This window comes from Carcharhinus amblyrhynchos, chromosome 20, assembly GCF_965287045.1.
Source record: "Carcharhinus amblyrhynchos chromosome 20, sCarAmb.v2.hapA, whole genome shotgun sequence".
Taxonomy (NCBI): Eukaryota; Metazoa; Chordata; class Chondrichthyes; order Carcharhiniformes; family Carcharhinidae; genus Carcharhinus; species Carcharhinus amblyrhynchos.
In genome coordinates this window covers 2,344,813-2,366,982 of record NC_137343.1, presented here as the reverse complement: position 1 = coordinate 2,366,982, position 22,170 = coordinate 2,344,813, and the positions used below count along the sequence as shown (strand labels likewise).

The 22,170-nt window shown below is 43.4% G+C and overlaps 1 protein-coding gene across 1 annotated transcript in view; it reads right to left on the bottom strand.

Moving 5' to 3' along the window:
- abcb9 (ATP-binding cassette, sub-family B (MDR/TAP), member 9) overlaps positions 1-13,116 on the bottom strand; it is a 51,634-nt gene extending 38,518 nt beyond the window's left edge. Inside the window, exons 1-4 of the mRNA XM_080208638.1 lie at positions 12,489-13,116; positions 5,502-5,613; positions 4,160-4,290; positions 2,814-3,019 (exon numbers count right to left, since the gene is read on the bottom strand). Coding sequence (XP_080064764.1) covers positions 2,814-3,019; positions 4,160-4,290; positions 5,502-5,613; positions 12,489-13,116 — 1,077 coding nt within the window. The remainder of the gene's footprint in view (positions 1-2,813; positions 3,020-4,159; positions 4,291-5,501; positions 5,614-12,488) is intronic.
- Between the last annotated feature and the right edge of the window lie 9,054 nt (positions 13,117-22,170).

The following is a 22,170-nucleotide window of genomic DNA, read 5'->3' as shown; positions in this document are numbered from 1 at the left end:
CCGACTCCGGCGCGTATAGACCCGGGCCCATGGGTTTTTAATGAGATTCACAATTGGGACCTCTGCCGTGCTCAGAGTGCGGAGATTCAGGTGAGAAGCTGAACTGACAAAACAGTCGGGATCTAGAACAGTTTTCCCGCCAATTCAGCATTTTGGGAGAATCATGGCCAAAGTTTCTGATATTGCATGGCGAGAAACCTATTATGTCATTTTCATGGTGGGAGGGGGTTCATAACGATCACATCAAGACTTTCCACCGACATAAAAAGTGAGATTTTCTGTTCCTGTTGCCAAATATTGCATATTTGTCCTTGATAAATATGTACCTGTTAGGCAGGAAGGAAGTGGTCAAGCAAGGGAACCATGGTGTACTAAGGAAGTTGAATCTCTGGTGAAGAGGAAGAAGGAGGCTTATGTAAAGATGAGACGTGAAGGCTCAGTTAGGGCACTGGAGAGTTATAAATTAGCCAGGAAGGAGCTAAAGAGAGAGTTAAGAAGAGCTAGAAGAGGACATGAGAAGACTTTGGTGGATAGGATCAAGGAAAAGCCTAAAGCTTTCTACAGGTATGTCAAGAATAAAAGATTGGTTCGGGCAAGATTAGGGCCAGTCAGAGACAGCAGTGGGAAGTTATGCGTGGAGCCTGAAGAGATAGGAGAGGTACTGAATGAGTATTTTTCGACAGTATTCACACAGGAAAAAGTCAGTGTAGTCGAGGAGAATACTGCAATACCAGGTAGTTGACTAGACGGGATTGAGGTACATAAGGAGGAGGTGTTGGCAATTCTTGAGAGTGTGAAAATAGATAAGCCCCCTGGACCGGATGGGATTTACCCTAGGATTCTCTGGGAGGCTAGGGAGGAGATTGCAGAGCCCTTAGCTTTGATCTTCATGTCGTCATTGGCTTCAGGTATAGTGCCGGAAGACTGGAGGATAGCAAATGTTGTCCCTTTGTTCAAGAAGGGGAGTAGAGACCATCCTGGGAATTATAGACCAGTGAGCCTTATTTCTGTTGTGGGCAAAGTTTTGGAAAGAATTGTAAGGAATAGGATTTATAATCATCTAGAGGGAAATAAACTGATTAGGGATAGTCAACACGGTTTTGTGAAGGGTAGGTCGTGCCTCACAAACCTTATCGAGTTTTTTGAAAAGGTGACCAAAGAGGTGGATAAGGGTAAGGCAGCTGACGTGGTGTATATGGATTTTAGCAAAGCGTTTGATAGGGTTCCCCATGGTAGGCTATTGCAGAAAATGCAGATGCATGGGATTGAGGGTGATTTAGCAGTTTGGATCAGGAATTGGCTAGCTGATAGAAGACAGAGGGTGAGAGGGTGGTAGTTGATGGGAAATATTCAACCTGGAGTTCAGTTACAAGTGGTGTACTTCAAGGATCTGTTTTGGGGCCACTGCTGTTTGTCATTTTTATAAATGACTTAGATGAGGGTGTAGAAGGATGGATTAGTAAATTCGCTGATGACACTAAAGTCGGAGGAATTGTAGACAGTGAGGATGGATGTTACAGTTTGCAGAGGGACATAGATAAGCTGCAGAGCTGGGCCGAGAGGTGGCAGATGGAGTTTAATATGGAAAAGTGTGAGGTGATGCACTTTGGTAAGAATAACAGGAGTACAGAATATAGGGCTAATGGAAGGACTCTTAGTAGTGTTGATGAGCAGAGAGATCTCGGGGTACATGTGCATAGCTCCCTGAACATTGGCATCCAGGTTGATAAGGTTGTTAAGAAGGCTTACGGTGTGTTAGCTTTTATTGGTAGAGGGATTGAATTTCGAAGCTGTGAGGTCATGTTACAACTGTACAAAACTGTGGTGCAGCCGCACTTGGAGTATTGTGTACAGTTCTGGTCGCCGCATTATAAGAAAGATGTGGAGGCATTGGAAAGGGTGCAGAGGAGGTTTACCAGGATGTTGCCTGGTATGGTGGGAAGGTCTTATGAGGAAAGGCTGAGGGACTTGAGGTTATTTTCATTGGAGAGAAGAAGGTTACGAGGTGACCTGATTGAGGCATACAAGATGATCAAAGGATTGAATAGGGTGGACAGTGAGAGCCTTTTACCTCGGATGGTGATAGCTAACACGAGGGGACATAGCTTTAAACTAAGGGGTGGTAATTATAGGACGGATGTCAGAGGTAGGTTCTTTACTCAGAGGGTAGTAAGGTCATGGAATGCCCTGCCTGCAGCAGTTGTGGACTCGCCAACTTTAAGGGCTTTCAAATGGTCTGTGGATAGGCATATGGACAACATTGGAATAATTTAGGTTAGAGGGTCATTAGATTGGTTCCATTGGTCGGCGCAACATTGAGGGCCGAAGGGCCTGTACTGCACTGTAGTGTTCTATGTTCTAAACCCACCAGAGAGAAGTGGGAGCAGAAAATCCTTGCCCATGTTGTATCGCATCACTTGTCCATATATGCTCAGTGTTTGAATTGACTTTCCTGCATTACACTGCATTTTTATCTCCCAAATTCCACCTATCTGGTAGCTTAGGTCTCATTCCCAGAATTTGTTCAGACTTTCCTGTGAAGGGTGATACACTAACAGAGGATATGACTATGCTGTACAGGACAGTGTATTTCAGAGTAGAAAACCTGACAGAAGCACGTTGGAGACACCAAGCAATCGATTGTCTGGGGTAAGACAGAAGTGGAAGTAGGTAGAGTTTGTGATGGAAAGGATATTGGGTTCAGAATCTTAGCTGGGAGTTGAGTCACTTCAGTGACACAAGATAATCCACCAGTCCAGGTGAAAGGACCTTTTGGATTTTTAATGATCATGTGTATTTGTACCAGAACATACCTTATAATACTTCCCATAAAACATTGACAATAAGAATATGAGTGGAAATCCAATGACTGCAAGCATGGAAAGTCTCCAGGACAGAATGATCATGAAGGTATAGACTCCAAAAATCTTTGTCATGTGCCGTAAAAATAAACAAACATTCTGCGAGAGGTTGTTATTCACTAGTGTTGCATCAGAGGCCAACCAAGATGTGATTTCTCCTGTAAAAGTAACCAGATTTAATTATCATAAAGTGGATTTATTTTCAATAGTAAGGATATAAAAAGACAGTTACAAATTGAGTAGGAGGCAAACATCAAGCTAAACCAATCAGTTAGCACTCAGTACCACAACTTGTTCTTTTCCTCATACCAGGCCCGAGAATGGGTGAGTTTTCTTATGAGGAAAGGTTGGAGAGGTTAGGTGTGTATTCACTGAATTTAGAAGAGTAAGAAGCAACTTGTTTGAAACGTTTAAGATCCTGAGGGGCCGTGACAGGATGGAAATGAAGAACGTGTTTCCTCTTGTAGGAGAAGCTAGAACTAGGAGCTCATTGTTTAAAAATAAGGGGTCGCTTATTTGAAACAGAGATAAGGGGAAATATTTTCTCTCAGAATGTTGTGAGTCGTTGGAACTCTTCTTCAAAAAACAATGGAAGCCATTTCACTACCAGAGAAAATAGTTGAGACAGAAACATCGTGTGATTTCAAAAAGGAATTAGATTTAGCTCTTGGGGCTAAAGGGACCAAGGGATATTTGTGGTTGGGGTGGGGGGGGGGGGGGGGGGGGCGGTGGTTGGGTTGGGTGGGATCCTGCAGTTAGTACCTTTGAGGTCCTACTTTTTAATTTGCATCCAAACTCCTTATATTCCACATATATGACTTCAACCTGCTTTTCCTGAGAGTGTCTGCAGAGAGCAAGCAGACACAATGGGCTGAATGGTTTCTGCACCATAACCATTGTGTGATTTAATCATTCTTGTCCTTTTAGATGCTGGGATTTGGAAGTTCAACAAATGTTTCAGTAACTCAGTTTGCAGATCTTTTCAAAGAATTTATTATTCGAAAGAAGCTGACATTTCATGAATGCTGGGGTGTGCAAAGAAATAATTTTGACTTAACTTAGCCAGCAGGAAATATCTGGATTCAATCCTAATGAATGTTTTATATTGCCCAATTTTACTTTCCATTTGTCCTGAACTCCTGTTGCTTTTCAACAGGATTCTTTTTGCATTAATTAATTACAGAGGCCAAAATATTGCAAAGCAACATTGCAGTGCACAATAGATATTATAGAGCTAGCCCATTAAATAATTGTATTTTCAGTCTCTGATTCTGCACTTTTTAATAAGTTCCACTCACCTGTCTGATGGAAATCAAAGAAACAAATTTCCTGTTGCAGTATGGAACTGAATAGCTCATTGCGCATTTGGACATTTAATCTGGCAAATGCAAGATTAAACAGACATTCTCGAAAACCTGTTGTAATTGCTCTGCGGAACAGATACATTAAAATAAGAAAACTATTGTCTCTGCCAATTAAAGCCTTATAACATGACAATGACCATTATCTAAATTAACCATAGAGTCCCTACAGTGCAGAAGGAGGCCATTCAACCCATCAAGTCTGCACTGACCTCAATCTCACCCAGTAATATTTGTACCCTGCTAATCCCCTGACACTAGGGTCAATTTAGCATGGCCAACCTGCACATCTTTTGGCTGTAGGAGAAAAGCGGAGCACCCAGAGGAAACCCACACAGATATGGGAATAATGTGCAGACTTCACACAGACAGTGACCCAAGGCTGGAATTGAACCTGGGTCCCTGGCACTGTGAGGCAGCTGTGCTAACCACGGTGCCACCATGCTGACCCATGTTTTCCAACAATCAATACTTTCAACGAAGGTGTACTTTTCTCACAGAAATATTTCAATAGATTGAGGGCAACTCTATGAATAAACAAAGTCTGGATAAACAAAGGCCTACTGCCAATAATAAAGAAGCATGTACACAAAAAGGTCACACTGAACTAACTAGGCAACCGTACAACTCTCCTCCCAAACTCCTTCCTTGGGACCTTCCTTGAGCCGGAATACGAATTCTCCTCCTGATTGGCTCAGATTCCCACCTTGAGAATCTATAGGGTCCAATGCGATCACATGGCCCTCAGGTAACATTCCCTTATGGGACCTCACTACCATAAATGCATCATAGGATAATTTGCAATAAATATAATTACAACAACTAGACCAGTATAATTTTCTGCAAATAAAGTTCCAAATGTTCATTCCTCAGTAATATAAACACCTCAGGTGCAATTTTCCCAGCCCTTTGTCTTTCTGTTTGATAACATTGGTTTTATAATCAACTAATAAGTTTGTGTACTGAAAGAAACCTGGTTAAAGTCCATTTTATTCTGGGTAACTGTACCAAAGGTAAATAGTTGGTTATTTTAGTGAGTGAATTAAACTTTTAAACTAATGGTGGATGCCATCTGTGGATTTATGAAGCTAGAAAAACTGCATACTCCTTCCATCCTGGGCATAACAGCAAAATCCCTGGCCAATATTTTACTCAATAATCTTTATTCCACATGCCCCATCAATAGTACTCTTCCAAACTCAAGGTTTTCAACAATGGAATATACCTGTATGAAAAGTTAAATAATGCAGAACAATAAATATTTGTAGAAGATGCTTACCCTAACAATGAGAATAATAACATTCCAGTTAGGCTTCTGTTGAATTTGTTCCTGTCGTTCTGAGACAATCCATCCATTAATGCACCCAAAAAATGCGGGATCATGATTTCTGCTGTATTTATGAAAACAAGAAGTACAATTTCAACTAACGTTAAGATATATTTGCTTTCCAAAGACACAACAAGAGTCAGAAATGGAACATCCATCAATATTCACCCTATTGAAGAGACTCTATGACCAAATTTTCTATTCCCATTCATATTGGCGGGGGGGAGCGGTTTGGCAGCGAGTGGGGAAAAAGTCACGAGAAATTCTTAGTCACATTTCAATTCGACATAAATGCAGAACATGATTGTCCCCTGTCAGTGACAAGCTGCAGTTTCTGCCATTTAACACCAGGAACCTCACTGTTGTACATTAACATATCATTATCTGGCCCATGTGCCAGAATCATACTCCCAACCAAATAATGCATCCACAGTGGTGTGATGTCAGAATGGCATGATATACGATTGGTTTCAAAAGACATTCACCTAGCAAGCAGGACTCCAAGGTGAGCTTAGTGCTCACAAAATGGCTCTATATCTTCAGGGGAGCAAGAGTGGGACAGTGGCCGAGTTAGGAGATTCAGGGGGTGAGGTGGGAAATGGGGGTGAGCCAGGGGACAAGGGTTGAGTCTGGGGTGGAGGCTGAATTGGGCAAACAGAAGATGAATAATGACCAGAATCATCTCATGGAATGTCTCCAAATGCTTGTGGATGTGATGCACACAACCTTTTTCTTCATTTTCACTTTCACTTGAATCAGAACCACTGTGCTACTGTGCTGGGTGGCACGGTAGCACAGCGGTTAGCGCTGCTGCTGTACAGCTCCAGGGACCTGAGTTCGATTCCCGGCTCGGGTCACTGTCTGTGTGGAGTTTGCACGTTCTCCTCGTGACTGCATGGGTTTCCTCCGGGTGCTCTGGTTTCCTCCCACAGCCCAAAGGTGTGCACGTTAGGTTGATTGGCCATGCTAAAAGTTGCCCCTTTGTGTCCTGGGGTGTAGGTTAGAGGGATTAGCGGGTAAAATGTGTAGGGATAGGGCCTGGGTGGGATTGTGGTCGGTGCAGACTCCATGGGCTGAAGGGCTTATTTCTGCACTGTAGGGTTCTACGGTTCTAGGTCATAATTAGTACATGTGATTAAAACAGTGTTACCATAGCCAAATGGGACTTGATGGTTTGAGTTATAAGGAGAGTTTGGATAGACTGGGACTTTTTTCCTGGAGTGTAGGAGGCTGAGGGGTGATCTTATGGAGGTCTATAAAATAATGAGGGACATAGATGAGGTAAATAGTCAACAATCTTTCCCAAAGATAGGGAAGTCTAAAACTCAAGGGCATAGGTTTAAGGTGAGAGGGAGAGATACAAAAGTGTCCAGAGGGGCAATTTTTTTATACAGAGGGTGGTTAGTGTCTGGAACGAGCTGCCAGAGGTAATAGTAGAGGTGGATACAATTTTGTCTTTTAAAAAGCATTTAGATAGTTACATGGCTAAGACTGGTATAGAGGGATGTGGGCCAAACGTAGGCAATTGGAACAAGGTTAATAGTAAAAACTGGGCGGCATGGACAAGTTGGGCTGATGGGCCTATTTCCATGCTGTAAACCTATATGACTCTAAGGATGTGGATAGTCAGCAATTCCTGTTGGATAACACTTGCAGGCCATTATTCAGGGCAAGCAGTTCCAGTCAATGAACCCTATTTTACCATTCTAATTCTAAGTGTTGGGCGGACTTGAAACTGGGATTGTTTCAGATCTGACTTTTAGACCCATTCTCAGGCACCCCATACTGTGTCTGAAAAAATATCAGCAATTCCGAAATGCGCTGAAGAAACATGTAGGCGGGACTTAACACACTCAAAATCCTGCAGCCCCAATTGGCACCTCCAACTGCCCATGCACAGAAAAAAAATGATAGAATACAGCTCCCCACCATCTCGCTCCTGGGCTGGATAATGCCTCACTATGGGGAGTGCCCAAATCAGACTTTTGTGGAGCATGTCTGTTTCGCACCGACTCTGGATGGGGGAACTCGGTCGTAAAGGGGGAAGTGCTGGTAAGGTTGGGTGTGCAGCTCATTAAGTCAATTTAAATTCATGCAAATGCATTTAAATAGCCGTCGTGCCCATTTCGGGCGCAGTTCGGATTGCGGCCATTTTCAGGCTTTGGTGAAAGGGGAATTGGCATGGAGGTGGGCACAGACCACACCACTCGCCTCACGCCCAACTTAACCAAGTTTCCACGCCCAAAAATGGGCGCAACTTTGATGTTGAAATCAGTCTCAATATATTTTCAAAAGCAGTGTCAGCCAGTTACATGGCACCATGGGTGGGTCTGCTGCACAAGAGGGGAGGAGGAAGAACGGCAGGGCTATAGTAGTCAGCGATTCAATCGTAAGGGGAATAGACAGGCATTTCTGCAGCTGCAAAAAAGGATTTCAGGATGGTGTATTGGCTCCCTCATGCTTGGGTCAGGAATGTTACTGAACAGCTGCAGGGCATTCTGAAGGAACGGGGCAAACAGCAAGATTTTATGGTACATATTGATATCAACAATGTAGGTAAAAAAAAATGAGGTCCTGCAAGCAAGATTTAGGGAGTTAGGAAGTAGATTAAAAAAAAGGACCCAGCAGATAGTAATCACTGGATTACTTCCAGTGCCACATGCTAGTGAATATAGAAATAGGAGGTTCATCCAGATGAATGCACTTGATTTGATTTATTATTGTCACACGTATTAACATGTGACAATAATATTAATGAGATAATAATAGTGAAAAGTATTGTTTCTTGCACTCTAAACAAACAGAACATACAATTTGTAGAGAAGGAAACAGGAGACTGCAGAATGTAGTGTTACAGTCATAGCTAGGGTGTAGAGAAAGATCAACTTAATGCAAGCTAAGTCCATTCAAAAGTCAGACAACAGCAGGGAAGAAGCTGTTCTTGAGTCGGTTGGTGAGTGAGCTCAAATTTTTGTAACTTTTTTCCAATGAAAGAAGGTGGAGGAGAGAATGACCAGTGTGCGTGGAGTCCTTAAATATGCTGGCTGCTTTGCCAAGGCAGTGGGAAGTGTAGACAGAGTCAATAGATGGGAGGCTGGTTTGTGTGATGGATTGGGCTACATTCATGACCTTTTATAGTTTCTTGCGGTCTTGGGCAGAGCAGAGCCATACCAAGTTGTGATACAACCAGAAAGAATGCTTTCTATAGTGCATCTATAAAAGTTGGTGAGGGTCGTAGCCAAATTTCCTTAGTCTTCTGAGAAAGTAGAGGCATTGGTGGCCTTTCTTGACTATAGTGTTGGCATGGGGGGACCAGGACAGGTTGTTGGTGATCTAGACACCTAAAAACTTGAAGCTCTTGACCTTTCTACTTCATCCAGCATCGCTGGTGAGATGGTGCAGGAGGGAGGACTTCAAATTTCTGGGGATGCATGGGGAGCATTTTTGGGGATGGTAGAACCTGTACAAGGCGGATGGGTTGCGCCTGAACCAAAATAGGATCAGCGCCCTTGCATGGAGGTTTGCTAGAGCTGCTAGGGATGGTTTAAACTAACTTGGAAGAGATTGGGATCGTGAGAGCAGGGGGAGATGCACAGCCATAATTAGAAGAGACAGCAAGTGGGTCAGGAAGACATAGTGGTTATAGGCTAGTTAAAGTGCAAGGAAATTTAGCAAGATTGGATGGTATTTGTTTTAATGCAAGGGGTCTGAAGAACAAGGAAGATGAGTTGAAGCACAAATTAAAGCATGAGGGTATGATGTCATTGCTGTTTTTGAGAGGGGACAAAATTGGCACCTTAATATTCCAGAGTATAGGATCTGCAGGGCAGACAGGGAAAAAGGAAGAAAAGGAAGGAGTATCGTGATTTTGATCTGGGAACCAAATGCAATAGTAAGAAGGAATGACACCTTAGAAGGCACTTCAAATGAATCCATATGGGTGAAACGTAAAAACCAAAATGTAGCCAACGCATTGCTGGGAGGTCCCCTAACGGTCCAAGGAAAGTAGAAGAACAGATATGAAGTCACGTTTCTGAGAAGAGTAAAAGTAATAGGGTAGTGATAGTGGAGATTTCAACTTCCCCCACAGTAACTGGAGTAGTCATAGTGTGAAAGATTTAGAGGAAGCTGAATTCTTACAATGCGTCCAGTACATAGAAGGCCCTAAAAGAGAGTGGGCAGTCATTGACTTAATTTTAGGTAACAAAGCTGGGCAAGTTATTGAAGCTTCATTTGGGGAGCATTTTGCAGCCAGCTGTATAGGGCATTGGTGAGGCCGCAGCTGGAGTACTGTGTGCAGTTTTGGGCGCCGCACCTGCGCAAAGATATTTTGGCCTTGGAGGGAGTGCAGAGGAGGTTTACTAGGCTGATACCGGAGTTGAAGGGGTTGAGCTATGAGGAGAGGCTGAATAAACTGGGCTTGTACTCGTTAGAGTTTAGAAGAATGAGGGGAGATCTCATTGAGACATATAAGATGATGAATGGGATGGACAGGATAGAGGTGGAGAGACTCTTCCCGCTCAAAAAAGACAGTAGGACTAGGGGGCACAGCCTCAAGATAAAGGGGGGCGGTTTAGAACGGAGTTGAGGAGGAACTTCTTCACTCAAAGGGTGGTGAATCTCTGGAATTCTCTGCCCGTTGAAGTGGTGGAGGCTGCCTCGCTAAATATTTTTAAGACGCGGGTTGATGGGTTTTTGATAAGAGAGGGGATTAAGGGTTATGGGGAGAAAGCGGGAAAGTGGAACTGAGCAGCGACAGATCAGCCGTGATCTTATTGAATGGCAGGGCAGGCTCGAAGGGCTAGATGGCCTACTCCTGCTCCTATTTCTTATGTTCTTATGTAATCATAGATTCAAGATCGTTATGGAAAAGGACAAGGATGGGCCTGAACTCAAAGGTTTAAAAGGGAGCAGGCCAATTTTAATGAAGTCAGATAGGATTTGGCCCGAATGGACAGAAAGCTGACGCTTTTGGTAAATCTGTGACAAAACAGTGAGGCACATTCAAGAAGGAAATAGGGAGAATACAGGGCTAACATGTTCTAATAAAGAGAAAGAGACTGACCAACAAATCCAGTGAACCCCGGATATTGCAGGATATACAGCATTGAATAAAGAGGAAAAGAGAGACATCAAGGGCTCAAAGTAGCAGAAGCCCGAAAGGAGTATAGAATGTGCGAGAGGCAACTTAAAATGAAAATTAGGAATGCAAAACAGGGACATAAAAGGACACTTGGAGGTAAAATGAAGGAAAATCCTAAGTTGTTTAACAAGTACATTAAGGGTAAAAGGATAACTAGGGAAAGAATAGAGTCCATTAAGGACCACAATGTGTGTAGAACTGGAGGAAATAGGTAGGGTTCTACATGAATACTGTGTCAGTATTCACTAGTGAGAGATGGTGTGGATATAGAAATCAGGGGGAAGGAATGTGATACAAGTAAAGATAGAGAGGAGGTTCTGAGTGGTCTGGCAGGCTTAAAAGTAGATAGAAATGTATTCTAGGCTGTTGAATGAGGCGAGGCAGAAAATAGCAGGGGCAGTGACAATAATTTTCAATTCCTCTCTGGCCACAGGAGAGGTGCTAGAGGAGTGGAGGACAATCAGTGTGGTACTATTATTCAAGAAAGGTGGAAGGGGTAAACCAAGAAACTACAGGCCAATCAGTCAAACATGAAGGGGAATCTATTGGAAGCAATTCTGACAAACAGAATGAATATGCATTTGGAGAGGCAGGGATTAATCAAGAACAGTCAGCATGGTTTTGTAAAGGGGAGGTCGTATCTGACCACTTGATTGAAAGAGGTGACCAGATGTGTAGATGAGGACAATGCATTTGGTGGAGCCGACTTAGACTTCAGCAAGGCTTTTGATAAGGTCCCACAAGGGAGACTAATAACAAAGGTAAAAGCCCATGGTATCCAAGGAAATTTGGCAAATTTGAGGAGGGATAAATGCCAAGAGGGCATAGATTTACCGTAAGGGACAGGAGGTTTGAGAGGATGTGAGGAAAACCCTTTTTCATCCAAAGGGTGATGGGAGTCTGGAACTCCCTGCCTGAAAGGTTGGGTGAAGGCAGAGAACCTCATAACATTTAAGAAGTATTCAGATGTGCACTTACAGTGCCAAGGCAGACAAGGCTCTGGGCCAAGTGCTGGAAAATGGGATTAGAAGAGTTCAGTGGTTTGTCTTTGACTGGCACAGGAGCAATGGGCCAAAGGGCCTTATTCTGTGCTATATACTTCATTATTGTTTAAGTAGTCCACCCCTGTTTCCCCATTTAGCTACTTTATGGCTTGCCCCTGCAAATACATATTTTCCTGAAATTACAAGGGAGAGCATTCTGAGCTACTGAGTTCCTCGAGATTCTTTCCAACGCTCATGATACACTGAGAGCCAGGCAAGTATCAGAGCCTTATGTTGTACTGGCCCAGGTAATGCAGTCCATTACCATTACATTGCTACTTATTAATCAATAAATGAATGGTAAGAAAAGGTCTCCTGTACCAGAAGAAAACAAAGCCTTTCATTAAGTGTACATACAGAAGCATCTCAGATGCCTCAAATACAATTAATTATTTTGAACTGTTAGTATCTATTCAACACACATCTTGTGCACGAGGTACTCCCAGAATGAGTAATGAGATGTACGCCTAAATAGTTCATTTTTGATGGTGTCTGTTGAGGAATATTGACTAAGAAGCTAGGAGAATTTCTTGACCTTCTTTAAATGAAGCCTTGCATCTTACTAACAGGCACCCTGCAGACTCAACGTTTCATTCAAAGGACAATGGCAGAGCAGCAGGTACTGTACTGGAGCTTAACCTTCACGTCCATGAGTGGGACTACAAGTTTGCAGAATGAGAGGTGAGTTAGATAAACTAGCTTTTGAAAAAGAGAGATTAACTTTTTAATTGAATAGGAATAAATGTTACATACCCACAGTAGCTATCAAAAGTATGACAAATGCTCCTGAGATCAAGCCTGTGTGCTTTTTAGAGTAGGTCAACAGTCTCCATGTAGTGCTCAATGAATTTGAGCTTTTCTTGACCTTTTCTCTCTCATTCTGGTCAATGTTGTTCGTTAAACTCTTCTCATTTTTACCACTTCCTCCTTCTAAACCAATTGCAAAAGTTGCCGGTGTCTTTAAGCATGAAAATTGATGCAAAATGTGGAAGGTGATAACTGAAGATATGAAAGTCCATACAAAGAGACACCAAAACCATGGATCATTTGGAAAGTTCTCAGTTTCAGAGTAAAGCAACAATTTTATTATTGCATATATGGGAATCATCAGGCAGAGTATAATTCTGCAGAGTTCAGCAGACTTTACTCTTTTTGGTCCATCTATTGGGTTAACACAAATTCCAATCGAGGTTCCAGCTAGTGAGCTGACCCTAAGTAAACAGAGGGCCCAAAGATCAAGTAAAGAATGAGAAATATCAAAGTGCATTGTGTCAGAGTGGAACTGACTATAGTGGACGCCCCGGGTATATAAATGCGTCGTTAGGACCAGGTCCAGAATCTTAAAAACAAAGGCATATATCTGTGCTTGCCAGATTTTCATCTTTTATTTCTTCTGTACAGAACATTTGCAGTTGCAATCAGCGAATTTTCCATTACTGTAATGCAAAAGAAGAAAGTCAAAAAAATGTTGAAAATATTCCATCAATATTTAAAACACTTTGGAAGAGAAATTTTAGGAATGGAGGAGATATTTCAATTCTGAATAACACTTTTACAACCAATACTGACTAGCTTAGGGGTTCAAAACAAAAGGGCAGCATGGACAAGTTGGGCCGAAGGACCTGTTTCCATGACTCTGTGGGCCTGATTTTACCATTTTCATTCTAAGTGTTGAATCTGGGTGCAATTCAGATCTGACTTAGAAATTTGCTTTCAGGCATTCCCTTACGCATTCAACCTGAAAAAAAATCATGGGTGCCATTCACATTGTGGGCGAGGCTTAACATGCCTGAAACGGTCGGGGCTCTGACCTGCACATGCACAGTTGGAAAAAAATTTGAAAACGCAACCCAAGTCAGATTGCTTGCGGGCCGCAGAAAGCGGAGAACGCAGCCTGAGAGTGAAAAGCAGGAGCAATAGCCCTCACAGACATCACTGTCCCTCTTATCCACCAGTACCCCCCGCTAATCAGACTAATCGCGACTCCCTGACCCCTCCTGTCCCACCAATCATCTGCAGAGTGGCAGCAGACCCCCTTGCCCTCCCCCTCTCCTCCCCTTACCAGAGATCTATCTGACCACCACCCCCCGCAAAGCACCAGTGAGCAGTCGGGCTTTCCCCGCAATAGAGATACATCTGACCACACCTCCCCCCCACCCACCCACCCACCAGTGAGTGATCAGGCCTCCCCCCTCCCCCACCAGAGATACATTTTACCCATCTCCCTCCCCCTCCCCCCCACAACATCATTGTCCCTCATCACCTGCAGAGTGGCAGCAGACCCCCCTCCCCCAGCTCCACGAGTGAGCGATCAGGCCTTCTCCCCCTCCCCCAAGAGAATGATTTATCTCACCCCCCCCCCCCCCCCCCACCCTCCCCAGAGAACAATCTGGCCTCACTACAGCCCCCACCCAAAGGAACATCCGACCTGCCCCCTTCCCACCACCACTAGACAATCATAAGCCCTCCCCACCACCACCAGACAACGATCGGGCCTCCCCCACACCCCCCCAGCAGAGAATGATCTGACCCGCCTCCCTCCTCTCCGCCACTGAGAGCCGTTGGAAGCACTGAACGCGCCTTTTCAGCAGCCGGAGCACCCGATTCAGACTTTTATTCAGCAACTTCATTTTGGCATGATTCTGGATTGGTGGACGCGGTGGTACAGGGGGAAATGCTGATAAAGTTGGGCGGGCAGTTTATTAATTCAATTGAAATACATGCAAATGCATTTAAATTGCCATTGTGCCCGTTTTGGGCGCGAATCGGATCATCGCCATTCCCAGGTTTTGGTCAAGCGGCGGCGACCAAAACTGCACACAGTCCTCCAGTTGCGGCCTCGCCAGTGTCCTGCACAGTTGCAGCAAGACCTACCTGCTTTTATATTCTATCCCCCTCGCTATAAAGGCCAACATTCCATTCGCCTTCTTGATCACCTGCTGCACCTGCAGACTGGGTTTTTGCGATTCGTGCACGAGGACCCCCAGGTCCCTCTGCACCGTAGCATGCTGCAGCTTTTTGCCTTTTAAATAATAATTCATCCTACTATTATTTCTACCAAAGTGGATAACCTCACATTTGCTAACATTATACTCCATCTGCCAGGTCCTCGCCCACTCGCTCAGCCTATCCAGATCCCCCTGCAGACTTTCCACACCCTCCACGCAATTTGCTTTTCCACTCATCTTTGTGCCATCAGTAAATTTCATTACCCTACACTCAGCCCACTCCTCCAGATCATCTATGTAAATGGTAAACAGTTGAGGCCCCAGCACCAATCTCTGCGGCACTCCACTAGTCACCAACTGCCAACCAGAAAAGCACCCATTGATTCCAACTCTCTGCTTCCTATTGGACAACCAATCCTCTATTCACACTAACACCTTACCCCCAACTCCGTGCACCCTAACCTTTTGCAGCAACCTTTTGTGAGGCACCTTAGCAAATGCCTTTTGGAAATCTAAAAACACCACATCCACTGGCTCCCCTCTGTCTACCGCACTAGTCACATACTCATAGAAATCCAATAAATTCGTCAAAAACAACTTCCCCTTAACAAATCCGTGCTGCGTCTGCTTGATCAAACTGTTCTAGGTGCCTCGCTATTTCTTTTTTGATGATGGATTCTAGCAGTTTTCCTGTATCAGGGTGAAATAATCTTGTAATGGAAGACATTGGACCCTTTATGTGAACATGAAAAGGATCTTACACCTCCTTGAAATCTGGACACTGCAGAACATGATGATTTTTACAGCTTTTACTAACATGGTGGGCACCCTGATTCCATTTCAACATTCTTCTTGCCATTTTGGTATCCATTACCACCCGAACAACAACCTGCCTCTTTTTATTCAAGCTATTGCTGCTACAGTTCATATCTTATTAAAAAAGGAAGGATTACATAGGATATACAGCCCAGAAACAGGCCAAGTGGCCCAATCAGTCCTTGCTAGTGTTTATGCTTCTCAAATTCCCTCCTGTTTACCTCTTTGTAACCCTCTATTTCATTCTCCCTCAAATGCTTGTCTAGTTTCCCCTTAAATGTATCTATACTATTTAAAAAGAATTCCACATTATTTGGAGGAAGAAATTTCTATTGAATTCCCAATTGGATTTCTTGGTGGTTATCTTAAACTCATGGCTTCTAGGGTGGCACGGTGACACAGTGGTTAGCACTGCTGCCACAGAGCTCCAGGAATCTAGGTTCAGTTCTGACCTTGAGTGACTTCATGGAGTTTACACATATTCTCCTCGTGTCTACGAGGATTTCTGTTAGGTGCTCCAGTTTCCTCCTACACTTCAAAGATGGGCAGCAAAAACAGAAAATGCTGGAAAATCTCAGCAGGTCTGACAGTATCTGTGGAGAGAGAATAGAGCTAACATTTCAAATCTGGATGACCTTCAGGTTAGGTGGATTGGCCATGCTGGATTGCCCCTTGGTGTCAGGGGGATTAGCAAGGTAAATATGAGAGGTTACAAGCATATAGCCAGGGTGCAGGCTTGATGTGCCAAATGGCCTCCTTCTGCACTGGAGACTTCTATGATTTTACTTATGCTCCACAAGAAGAACTAAACATCATCTAGCAGCTCCTAATCTGGACTGGATTAAACCTGCAACCAAATAAGATTATTTGATGCACTTAACCAACCAGTGCAAGGGGAGTAAACATCAAAATTGCTTTCAGTACTACAGTTGTTTCAGCAGTATCTGTTTCACTACATTTTAATGTTAATTATAAATTGTGGAACATTTCCATGAATGAAATGGAAGTTGAGTTATTAGTGCCCAAGTGTGATTTTTTTTGGTATTGAACTGTATATGTGTAGGATTTGAAATTAACAATGCATTAACATCACACTTAAACAAATGTTTATTTTCAGTGAGGATAGCAATTTCACAATTACTATGGTGCAGAGGGAGGCCATTTGGCCCATCATGTTTCCACGATGCTCCAAATGAACATCTAGATTTAATGGCATTCCCCTGCCTTTTCCCTGCACATTGTTTCTATTCAGTCTAATCATCCAAAGATGTATGGGTTAGATGGATTGGCCATGCTAAATTGACCCTAGAGTCAGGGGGATTAACAGGCTAAATGTGTGGGGTTATGGGATTAGGGCCTGGATGGGATTCTGATCGGTGCAGATTCGATGGGCCAAATGGCCTCCTTCTGTACTGTAGAAATTCTATGATTCTATTCTATGATCTCATACTTTCTTGAGTGCTTCAATTGAATCAGTTCTACCACAGGAAAGCAAAGGAGTAGTGGTTTTGTCACTAGACTAATAGTCCAGAAACGTAAGGCAATGCTCTGTGAACCAGGGTTTGAATCCTCTGGCAGATGGTCAAATTTGAATTTAATTTAAAAATCTGAAATTAAAAGCCAGATAATGATGACCATTAAACTGTTATCAATTCTGTAATGGTCCATTTAGTTCATTAATGTTCTTTTAGGGAAGGAAGTCTTTTCCTTACCTGGCATGCCTGTGGTTATCTCTGAAATGGCTGAGCAAGCCATTCAGCTCAAGAGTTATTAGGGAAGGGCAACAAATGTTAGGCCAGCAAGTGACTCCTATGAATGAATTTTTAAAGAATTACCGAGCAGTGCATTCCAGACCCACACATTACTCACTGTTTTTGTCACGTCATATTTGCTTCTTTCGCAGATCACTTTAAACCTGTGCCCTACGTTCTTGATCCTTCTGCATGCGGGAACAGTTTCTCCCTATCTACTATGTCCAGACCCTTCATGATTTTGAGCATCTTTATCAAATCTCCTCTTAGCCGCCTTCTCTCCAAGGAGAACAGTCCCAAACTTGCCTCATAACTGAAACTTCTGATCCCTGGCACCATTCTTGTAAAACTTTCCTGCACGCTTTCCAATGTGTTCACATCCTTCCTATAGTATGGAGCTCAGAACTGTACATAATATTCTAGCTGAGGTCTAACAAGTATCTTGTATAAATTCAATATAACCTCCTTGCTCTTGTACTCTGTGCCTCTATTAATAAAGCCCAGAATACTATACACTTTATTATCTGCTCTCTCCACGTGTCCTGCCACCTTCAATGATCTATGTATATGTAACACGCAGGTCCCTCTGCTCTGACATGCCCTTAAGAATTTCATCCCTTTTTTATATTGTCTCTCCATGCTCTTCCAACATGCATCACATCACACTTCTCCACATTGAGCATCATCTGCCACCTATCTGCCCACTCCACCAATTTGACTTCTGAAGTTTCACACTGTCCTACTCACAAATTACAACAATGCCCCCAAGTATTGTATCATCTGTAAATTGTCTCTTGTACAGCAAAATAATATATATTAAGAAAAGCAATGGTCCCACTACTGATCCCTGGGGAACACCATGACAAACCTTATTCCAAGCTGAAAAATATCCATTGAACATTACTCTCTGCTTCTTATTATTCAGCCACTGTTGTATCCATGTGGCTACCATCCCCGTCCCCCCATCCCACACCACTCCCCCCCAGCATCTCCCCACCTCCATCATCACCCCTGCATCCCCCCACCTCCATCACCACCCTTGCATATCCCCCATCCTTCACCTCCCACCCACCCTCACCACCTCCGCATCCCTCCATCCCTCCCATCTCGTATCCCCCATCCTCCCCGACCCTCACACTCCCCCCTTCCCTCACCACCCCATTCCCCTCTCTCACCCCTGCATCCCCAATCCCTTCCTGAGATTTATAATTATTCATCGATCTTAAAACTTTTTCACCAAACAACAATTAAATTCTGCTTGGTTTCAGATCACATTAAAACATGAAGCACAAATAGCAAAGAAGCAGCTGACCAGAAAGTTTTCTAATTACTTCCCACATTCAAGCTGCCATTTGCCAGCACTCACCAGAGTTCCTCTTAACCAGACCAAGACAGAATCTGCTCAGCTAAACATGTTATGAAGCCAAGAAGGATCTGATGGTGAGGTTAGGAATCCACCTTTGGGAGGAGCTAAGTGAAGAGGATTCATTGGTCATTTTGCAAAAACTCAACAACCAATAGCTAAATTACATGGAAAGGAAGTTGTGGCTTCTGTTTGCTGTAGATAAAAGCTGGAAAGAATTGATATTGACTTTCCCAGACTGGATTCCAAATGGAGGCATCTTTATTTTCATTCCATCAACAGAATTCAATTTCTTTCCACTATGAGGAGAGGCTGAATAAACTAGGCTTGTACTCGTCAGAGTTTAGAAGAATGAGGGGAGATCTCATTGAGACATATAAGATGATGAATGGGATGGATAGGATAGAGGTGGAGAGACTCTTCCCGCTCAGAAAGGACAGTAGGACTAGGGGGCACAGCCTCAAGATAAAGGGGGGGCGGTTTAGAACGGAGTTGAGGAGGAACTTCTTCACTCAAAGGGTGGTGAATCTCTGGAATTCTCTGACCGTTGAGGTGGTGGAGGCTGCCTCGCTAAATATTTTTAAGACGCGGGTTGATGGGTTTTTGATAAGCAAGGGGATTAAGGGTTATGGGGAGAGGGCAGGAAAGTGGAACTGAGCCACGACAGATCAGCCATGATCTTATTGAATGGCGGGGCAGGCTTGAAGGGCTAGATGGCCTACTCCTGCTCCTATTTCCTATTTCTTATGTTCTTAAAGCCCCAGATGCATTCAGAAATTTACAACTACAATTTCAAAAATTCTGCCATATATTGTTTCTTCTAATTATCAGTTCAATTCAATTTCTGCCCTATTGATACCTTTGGAAAATATTTTCCATGTAATTTTTCCACAAAAGGATATTAAAATAAATATATTCACAACAAACAAGTGAAAAAGGAAATGTCTGGACCTTCAAATAGCCCCAAATGTGAGAAACATCAAGGGATAACAAACAAATTTCCTCAATGAACTGTTTTAGCTTTCTATCTCTGGAGGAGTGGCAGTCACTACCAGTTCTGAGGTAGTGGATGGTTGTTCACTATTTGTGAGAAAGGTTTGACCCTTCAGCCTGTCCTTTGGGGTCTTTTATAAAAATTCTATTTGGTATGTCACAGTTATTCCATGTATTATGCTATCTACCATTGGGGCTGAGGTGAGATTGCTGAAGGACTTTGGCCCAAGCCAATCTTTTAGATTTCAGGCAGAATGTTGATGGGTCGGTTAAGTTACTCTGGATTGGAATGTCATCGCTGATGTAACGGTTATTGATTAATTCAATTATCCCATCACTCTGATGGACAAATGTTCAGTAAAAAAAGAGACCAGTATACTCTAGGTTGATGTCATCTAGTGTGACATTGTGTCAAGTATCAATTTGCATAACCAATTGCAATGATTGCATATGAATTCAATGTTGGAGGGATGGGTGGAGACTTTGAGATGGATATTCCCATTCCACCTGTCACAGGAATTGGAGCAAACAAGAGGCAGACCATGGAAAGGTCCGTTGACCTCAGGAGGGATTTGTCCAGTTTTAGGGCAAGCATGGCTGGAAAATCCCTCCCATTGGCTTTGGGCCTCACCCATTGTCCTGAAGGCACTTGTTCTATTCAGATGTCAAAATCACCTGATGACTGAGATTGCTCCAACTGGGGCTTTCAAGGGTTGTTTTTTCTCCTGCAGTAGAATCCAGCTTCCAAGTTCAGATTGGTTTACTGGATATGGTCTTTATATCTAAGTTTGTTGGTACAGGTTCTGTGCTCAGTTGGTTATTAAGTATTGTTTTGTTGGTATGCGGGAATCCTCCATGCAAATCAAACCAGCAAATCGGAGGTCTGAAGAGCATGCTCTTGATCCCAGGTGTGCAGCACTTCAAAAGAACCTCAGTGTTGGGGATTTCATTCTGCAACCAGATGTTGAAAGATGAAATACTTCTATCATTAAAACAAATTACTGCGGAGGCTAAAATCTGAAACAAAAACAGAACATTCTGGAAAATCTCAGCACCTGTGGAGAGAAAACAGAGCAAATGTTTCAAGTCTAGATGACTCTTCATCAGAGCTGGAGTTGTTTTATGTCATTCATTTGGCAGTCCAAGTCTCATACCCATAAAGAAATAACACAAGAAGCACTGTCTGGTAGACTTTGATTTGTTCTGAGACAAACTCCACACTCTTCAACATTTGAAAATGATGAGATTGCTTTTGCCAGGCAATGGTTGATTTTGTCATCCAGAGTAGTGTTATTGAGAAGGTTACACCAAAGATAGCAACATTTCTGTACTGTCCTGTTGCTAATAATGACTATGGAGCCTTGGAGTGTGTGGCAAGGGGCAGTTTGACTTCTTCAGTCTTGACAGATCAGAGTGTTCTGAGGCAAGGGCAAAGCGATCAACAAGCAACTGAATGTCCATCAGAGAATGTGTTACGAGATAATCATCTTCATAGCGAGGGGGATTGAATATAAAAGTAGGGAGGTCTTGCTGCAGCTGTATAGGGCATTGGTGAGGCCGCAGCTGGAGTACTGTGTGCAGTTTTGGGCGCCGCACCTGCGCAAGGATATTTTGGCCCTGGAGGGAGTGCAGAGGAGGTTTACTAGGCTGATACCGGAGTTGAGGGGATTGAGCTATGAGGAGAGGCTGAATAAACTAGGCTTGTACTCGTTAGAGTTTAGAAGAATGAGGGGAGATCTCATTGAGACGTATAAGATGATGAATGGGATGGATAGGATAGAGGTGGAGAGACTCTTCCCGCTCAGAAAGGATAATAGGACTAGGGGGCACAGCCTCAAGATAAAGGGGAGACGGTTTAGAACGGAGTTGAGGAGGAACTTCTTCACTCAAAGGGTGGTGAATCTCTGGAATTCTCTGCCCGTTGAAGTGGTGGAGGCTGCCTCGCTAAATATTTTTAAGAAGCGGGTTGATGGGTTCTTGATAAGAGAGGGGATTAAGGGTTATGGGGAGAGGGCGGGAAAGTGGAACTGAGCCACAACAGATCAGCCATGATCTTATTGAATGGCGGGGCAGGCTCGAAGGGCTAGATGGCCTACTCCTGCTCCTATTTCTTATGTTCTTATGTTCTTATCTGCAAATAAGAGTTTGCCTGATAACTGTTCAGTAACTTTTGTGCAAGCCTTGATCCTTGTGCCAACTGCTCTGAATTGAATGTGTAGTCATAGAGGTTTACAGCATTGAAACAGGCCCTTCGGCCCAACCTGTCTATGCTGCGCTTTTTTAAAAACCCCTAAGCTAATCCTAATTGCCCGTATTTGGCCCATATCCTTCTATATCCATCTTAGTCATGTAATTGTCTAAATGCTTTTCAAAAGATAAAATTGTACCCGCCTCTACTACTACATCTGGCAGTCTGTTTCAGACACTCACCACACGCTGTGTGAAAAAATTGCCCCTCTGGACACTTTTGTATCTCTCCCCTCTCACCTTAAACCTATGCCCTCTAGTTTTAGACTCCCCTACCTCTGGGAAAAGATTTTGACTATCTGCCATGTCTATGCCCC